Source organism: Equus quagga, chromosome 17, assembly GCF_021613505.1.
Source record: "Equus quagga isolate Etosha38 chromosome 17, UCLA_HA_Equagga_1.0, whole genome shotgun sequence".
Taxonomy (NCBI): domain Eukaryota; kingdom Metazoa; phylum Chordata; class Mammalia; order Perissodactyla; family Equidae; genus Equus; species Equus quagga.
The window spans coordinates 3,674,261-3,680,582 of NC_060283.1; the positions used below are offsets into that span (position 1 = coordinate 3,674,261).

General features: G+C 58.5%; 1 protein-coding gene across 1 annotated transcript; it reads left to right on the top strand.

The window, feature by feature from the left end:
• The first annotated feature begins 408 nt into the window (after positions 1-408).
• Positions 409-5,716, top strand: FGF19 (fibroblast growth factor 19). The gene is made up of 3 exons (XM_046644248.1): positions 409-898; positions 1,141-1,244; positions 4,085-5,716. The coding sequence occupies exons 1-3, from the start codon at positions 658-660 to the stop codon at positions 4,397-4,399; spliced, it is 660 nt and encodes a 219-aa protein (XP_046500204.1). The 5' UTR covers positions 409-657; the 3' UTR covers positions 4,400-5,716.
• Positions 5,717-6,322: the final 606 nt, after the last annotated feature.

Here is a 6,322-nt window from a genome sequence, read left to right on the forward strand (position 1 = left end):
ACGCTTTTCCGGACAGGGGGCGACCGACGCACAGCTCAGTGCCCTCCCCCCCCAATCTCTGGTCCCGGAGTTCCAGCCCCCGCCTCCCCCGCCCCCCGCCCCCCCCCCCCCGCTAGCGCCCCGCCACCAGCGCGTTCCCTGGGGAGCCGTGGCCTGGGGGCGGGGCTCCGGTTGTCTATTTTATTGCTTTATAAAATCAAACTCGCCTAGCCAAGAGCGACCGGGCCGCCGGCCCCGCTACCGAGCCGCGGGGAGGAGCTCCCCCGAACCCTCCCGCGAATCGGGGCCTCCTCCTCCTCCCCCAGATCCGGGCAGCCTGGGCGGGGTCACCCGGGCGGGGCCTGGGGAGGGGGCTGGGGCTGGAGGCGGGGTGTGAGTGGGTGTGTGCGGGGGGCGGAAGGCTGATGCAATCTTGATAAGAAATGCTTCGGTGTCGCGGGCACCCACCCGCCGGGTAAGACGCGCTATATAAGGCCGCCAGCCTCGAGCCGCCGCGCCGTCGGAGAGGGAGCGCTGCGCGCCCAGAGCGCACGGCTGGCTCGAGCGCCGCGGCCACCTTATCTCGGCACGCTCGGCCTCGCAGCCCGTCCCAGCTGCCGCCCAGCCTCCCGCACCCCCGCCGGCCGAACTACGCGTCCTGAGCCCGAGGGAAGTGCCATGCGGAGCGCACCGAGCCAGTGCGCCGTGGCCTGCGCCCTAGTCCTGGCCGGCCTCTGGCTGGCCGCGGCCGGGCGCCCCCTAGCCTTGTCCGACGCTGGGCCGCACGTGCACTACGGCTGGGGCGAGCCGATTCGCCTGCGGCACCTGTACACCGCTGGCCCCCACGGCCTCTCCAGCTGCTTCCTGCGCATCCGCGCCGATGGCGCCGTGGACTGCGCGCGGGGCCAGAGCGCGCACAGTGAGTGTCCGTCGGGTCCCCCACCCGTCCCAGAGCCCCTTCTTCCTTTTACCTCCTTCGGCTCCCGCGGCTCCCCACTCACGGGAACCCCAGGTCTTGGCACCGCGGCGTTTCACTCCCTCCCCGGGCCCCTAGACAGCGCTAGGAGTAGGGGAGGGGGCACAGGCCCGTGCACCGACCGCACCCACGTGTTGTGGGCCCCGAGGGTCCTGGCTGCAGCTTTTTGTTTCCCTTCCTCCCAGGTTTGGTGGAGATCAGAGCAGTCGCTCTGCGCACCGTGGCCATCAAGGGCGTGCACAGCGTCCGGTACCTCTGCATGGGCGCCGACGGCAGGATGCAAGGGCTGGTAGGTGCCCGCAGCGGGCTGAACGCGCTGGGGCGCGGGACCTACAGCTGTCCCGGGGGCGGGGGCCTGCCGGGGAGAGGGCGCGCTGGATGGGATCCAGGGTTTCCTCGCTTCCCCCGCCGGGGCCCGCATGGAGCTCTAAGGAAAGGCGTTCAAGGGCTGGATTAAGCCCACGTCCGACTTTTTCCTACGGAAGTTTGTGGCCCCGGCCAGTAGCGGAGAAGGGGTGAGAACCGGCTTTGCATTTCCAGTTGAGCCAAAGGCCGGCCCAGTCGGACGGAGGAAACCCATGATTCCACTCTCTTTGATATGAAACAGGAAAACCCACCTCGGGCCTTTGCAGCCTTCGCCTGCGCGTGTGTGGTCCTCGCCTCCGTTTCCCTCCCCGCGGTATTAAAAAAAAGAAAGAAAGAAAGAAAGAAAAAGGGTATATTCACAACTTGGATTTTTTTTAAATCAATATTCAAGTAAACCAGAAAAAAAAATCACATTTGGGATTGGGAGTTTTTAAATTAATTTTTATCTGCCAGAAAAGCATGCAGACGCGCTAGAATATTCCGGTGGTGGCTTGTCCTGCTGTCGGGCTCACCTCACCTGTAGTGTGCATGCTTTTTGTTGGTGGGCCGGGGCCGGGGCGGGCTGGGAAAGCCCAGGTAACCACCGAGGTCTTGGGGGCAGGAAGTGAGCGCAGGCTGGGTCGCCTGGAACAAAGGGCTGGGAGTTCAAAGGGAGCCCGCGCCCCCGGGCGGGCAGAGGAGCTGTGTGAGGTCCGGGCCAGGCTCTGGGTTTCAATGCAGCCCCGCTGGGCCTAGGGCCCCCGTAGTGGTGGGGGGGCGTGTGCAGCTCGCGCCTCGCGGATGCTCCCCACCCCCCAGAAGCTGAAGATGCCCGGCCTCCCCCCGCAGCGCCAGTCTTTTTAGTGTCTCCAAATTGTTTTGCGGCTCTGACGCCCATTTATTCCATTTATCCAGAGGGCCTGTTTCAGATTTGAGGGCGGAGTCCTGCGTGAAAGAACAAGAATGAGGGAAGGGGGGTGGGCGGCTGGCTGAAAGCTGCCACCCACCCACCGCTGCAAACCCGCAGTTGCAATTTTGTCATTGTGACATTTTGGGGTGGGGGGGGCCGCACGCTAATGGAGAAGGGCCCCAGGGGCTGATGGCTCTAACCCACCATTGTCCCAGTACCATTGGGGCGGGGCATCTCTTCGCCTGAATCCTGTTCTGCTGCTTGATCTCCGCCGCATGGCTTTGCAAGAATTGAGACTGTTCTTTTTTTTAAGGTGTGCTTTTTTGGTGAGGAAGATTGGCCCTGAGCTGACATCTGTTGCCAATCCTCTTTTTTTCCCCCCCACCAAAGCCCCCTAGTACATAGTTTATCCCAGTTTTGGATCCTTCTGGTCCTAATACGTGGGATGCCGCCCCAGCATGGCTTGATGAGGCGTGTGTAGGTCCGCACCCAGGAGCCCAACCGGGGAACCCAGAGCCCCTGAAGCAGAGCCCCGAACTTAACCACTATGCCACCCGGGTGGCCCCAAGAATTTTTTTTTTCAAACAGAAATTCCACAAGAAGCTCGAAATCATTTCATTGTCTGTATGGAGACGAGAATGAGATGCTAATTTCTCCCGCAGAGCACCGTTTGGTCTTCCTTCCCTTGTTTGTTCTGCCTTCCCTTGTTTGTTTATCGCTTTGTGCCCTGCAGCTCCCCGTCTGGTGGCTTCATCCCCGGGCAAGAGCCCGGTTGTTGCTTCACTGGAGGCGTGCCTTATCAGCGCCTTATCAGCAGAGCGCTCACCCACCTGCAGTTCAGCGACCTTTGTAGGCTGGGGCAGAGGCGAGACTCAGTCCTCCCTGGGCTGTTTACCTTCCAGCCCTTGCGGTGGCGTCCACCTTAGGCTGTCTGTGTCCTCAAGGTAATGACATTCTAGCCTGGGACAGGACTTGCCCACTGGCACCCTCTCAGGCAGGAATGTTCTGGGACCAGGACTGGCTTTCCTCCTTGAGCGTGCATTTCCGGCCCCCCGCTGGGTGCAGGCTCCCGGGCCGGCCAGGCGAGGGAGGGGGCTGCATTTATCTCCAAGGTCCTGGCCAGCTGCCTGGAAGGCGCCCAGCGACTGAGTGAGCGAGCAGACGGAAAGGCCTCGGAATCGCTCACAGTCATGTCTAAACGGGGAGTCGATGCCGCCGTCTGGACCCCAGACTGGATTACGCCTAATTCTTAATTAATTAAAAGAAGGATCGTAAAAGGATAACATAGTGTAGCAGTGTTTCCCAAAGTGCCCTCGGAGAGCTAAGGACTATGGAAGGTGGGCAGTGACTTCTGGACCTCGAAGCGGGGGTAGGCACGGATGGGCATTTTATGGCTGTTATCACTTCGAACAGGCCTAAGTTTAGAGTGACATGATTTAGTGAAAACTACTAAGGATCCATGTAAAGCCTTTATAGATGTTGAGAATGTGCATGAAATGTGCATGTGAAATACACGTATATACCTGGAGTATTTGTGTCTGTACAAGAGTATAAAGCCTGAAGGTGCATAAAGTACAGCTATTCATATATATAAATTTATATATAAACTATATCTAGTGAGTATACATGTTTAATGTTATATATTTATGTTGTATGTTAATATATATGCTCAAGGTGTATATTAATATAACAATACATGATTTATATATAACATATGTGTATCGAGTTGTACTGTCTATACAAAGTATCTAAATACACGGTGCTTGACACGCCTTCGCACTCTGTAACCGTGCACCGTGCCCTGCGCGGCGGTGTGAGGCGCACAGAGCCCGGGCACGGGCGCTCACGCTCACGGCTGCCGCTTGTCTCCACAGCCCCAGTACTCGGCCGAGGACTGCGCGTTCGAGGAGGAGATGCGGCCCGACGGCTACACCGTGTACCACTCCCGGAAGCACCACCTCCCGGTCTCCCTGAGCAGCGCCAAGCAGAGGCAGCTGCTGAAGGGCAAGGGGCTCCTGCCGCTGTCCCACTTCCTGCCCATGCTGCCCAGGGGCCCAGCGGAGCCCAGGGACCTCCAGGACCACGTGGAGCCCGATGTGTTTTCTTCGCCCCTGGAGACAGACAGCATGGACCCTTTCGGGATCGCCACCAAAGTGGGACTGGTGAAGAGCCCCAGCTTTCAGAAATAGCTGAGGCTCCGGCCTCCCCTGCTCCCGGGGGCCATGACCCCAGGCCTGTGGGGTTTGCAGAGTATGCTCTGGCCATGCATCTACCAGGACGATCCTGGGTCCGTCCGTGTTCTATTTAGTTTTAGGAAGACACATTTAGAACTTGTGCACCATATAGAGTTTTACCTTGGCTGTGCCAGCTTTTAGCAGGTAGATTTGTATGATCACAAAATAGTTAATCCTCTGCTCACCCACTCACCCACCCTAGTCCCCGACCCCGCAACCTTTGCTGTTCATTGCTGGACAAGTCACTGCGCTGCCCCTGTTCTGCTTGAATACCTCCAGTGATGGGGAACTCACTACCTTTGGGAAAGTTCTTACGCCAAGCCGAAATTCTCTGCAGTTCTCTCCTGTCGTTTTCAGCAGGGGCAGCCGGAAGGAAAGCAGTCGTTTTAAACTCACGTACCAGCCATCAGCTCTGTGAAACCTCAGATAAATTTGACTTGACCGCAAGTGGGAATTGGTCCTGATTTCAACTCCACGGAGGATGGTTGGCCCCCTCCAGCCCCCTCCAGGACAGAGCTGACTGGACACAGGCACGGCCCACCAGGCTTAAGGAGCAGAGGGAGCCCTGAGCCCTGCCCTCCAGCCCGGTGAACCTTGAGAACTCTGTTACAGCTGGTTCTGGAATGGACTGCTTGGCATATAAGGCAATGCACCTACATCCACCCACCCCCTTCTGGCAGCCGGTGCCCAGGCTCAGGCTGGCTGCCCGACGGTGACTGGCCATGCTGCCACCCGCTCAGAGGAACACGACGTGAAGGCAGCCAGCCCCTCCTAGCCACGGTGACTCAGTTTCCAGGGCATCGGATCTGCCCCGGTCACGTGGATCTCACGTGAGGCCGTTGCGATGGAAGCCCACCGGCCTGCACCCCATCCTGGGTCTGCCTCTCACGCTGTGGCTCGGCTTCCCCTCTCTGAAGCGCTGTGGGTTTTGATCTGAAAAAGCAGACGCTCTCTTCCGGAAGCGGCCTCCCGTTTCCCCAGCCCTTTGCCCCTGGCACCAAGTCATTCTGTGCATGGGGACCTGGCCGCCTCCCCGCTTAGGGAAACCCACACGTTACAGTCAAAGGCCGGGGGAAGGAAGCTTTGAGAGCCCCGAATCTTGCCAGTGACTCGTGGGCGGAGCCCAGGAGACGAGGCCTCCCCCAGCGCTTCCATTCCAACGTGCTATTTATGCGTAATTTATTTTGTTTGATATGTACATCGCTTTATTTTCTTACTTTATTTATACCCCTGAATTGTATTTATGTACGTACATGAGTTTTGTTTTCTACATTAAAGCGGCATTGTTTGTATCAATAGTTGTGTTCTGTTATCCGGCTGGAAGGTCTGAGCGGGAGGGCGGCGGGCCGGGAAGGGGACGGTGGCGCTGTGCACAGGACACCCTCTCTGTTTTTTCCGCATCCCACACTCTGCATTTTCTACCATAAGCTCTGTCCCCTGCAACAGCCCTCCAGGCCGACTGGGTGGTTAAACAGTAGGTTTAGGTTCAGGGGCTGGTGGAGGGGACTGGTTTGGACCCGGCTGAGCTTCCTCGAGCCGCCTCTGCTGGCAGACTAACTGGTTAGGGCGGCCACCGCGTCAGGACTGTTTTCATCGCAGGCAACAGAGACCCTAAGCAGCAGTGGCCTGAATCCAGGTGCCTCCCCTTCTGCCTCCTGAGCTTGGGGCCACATGATCCTTTGTTAGGGGCGGGTGTTCTGAGCATTCTGGGATGTTAGCATCCCTGGCCTCTAGCAGCAACCAAAAACGCCTCCAGAAGTTAATGCATGTCCCTGGAGGGCAAAATCCCGCCAATGACCAGACAGGGTTTCTTTTTGTCCAGTCACAAGCCCAGAGGTGGCACGTTTGTTCATAGCCCAGCAATGCCCAGGCTGTATT

Coding starts and splice junctions, on each gene's coding strand:
- FGF19 (XM_046644248.1), top strand. CDS start 658: ATGCGGAGCGCACCGAGCCAGTGCGCCGTGGCCTGCGCCCTAGTCCTG. Junction 899..1,140: donor GCGGGGCCAGAGCGCGCACA/GTGAGTGTCCGT, acceptor CCTTCCTCCCAG/GTTTGGTGGAGATCAGAGCA. Junction 1,245..4,084: donor ACGGCAGGATGCAAGGGCTG/GTAGGTGCCCGC, acceptor TTGTCTCCACAG/CCCCAGTACTCGGCCGAGGA.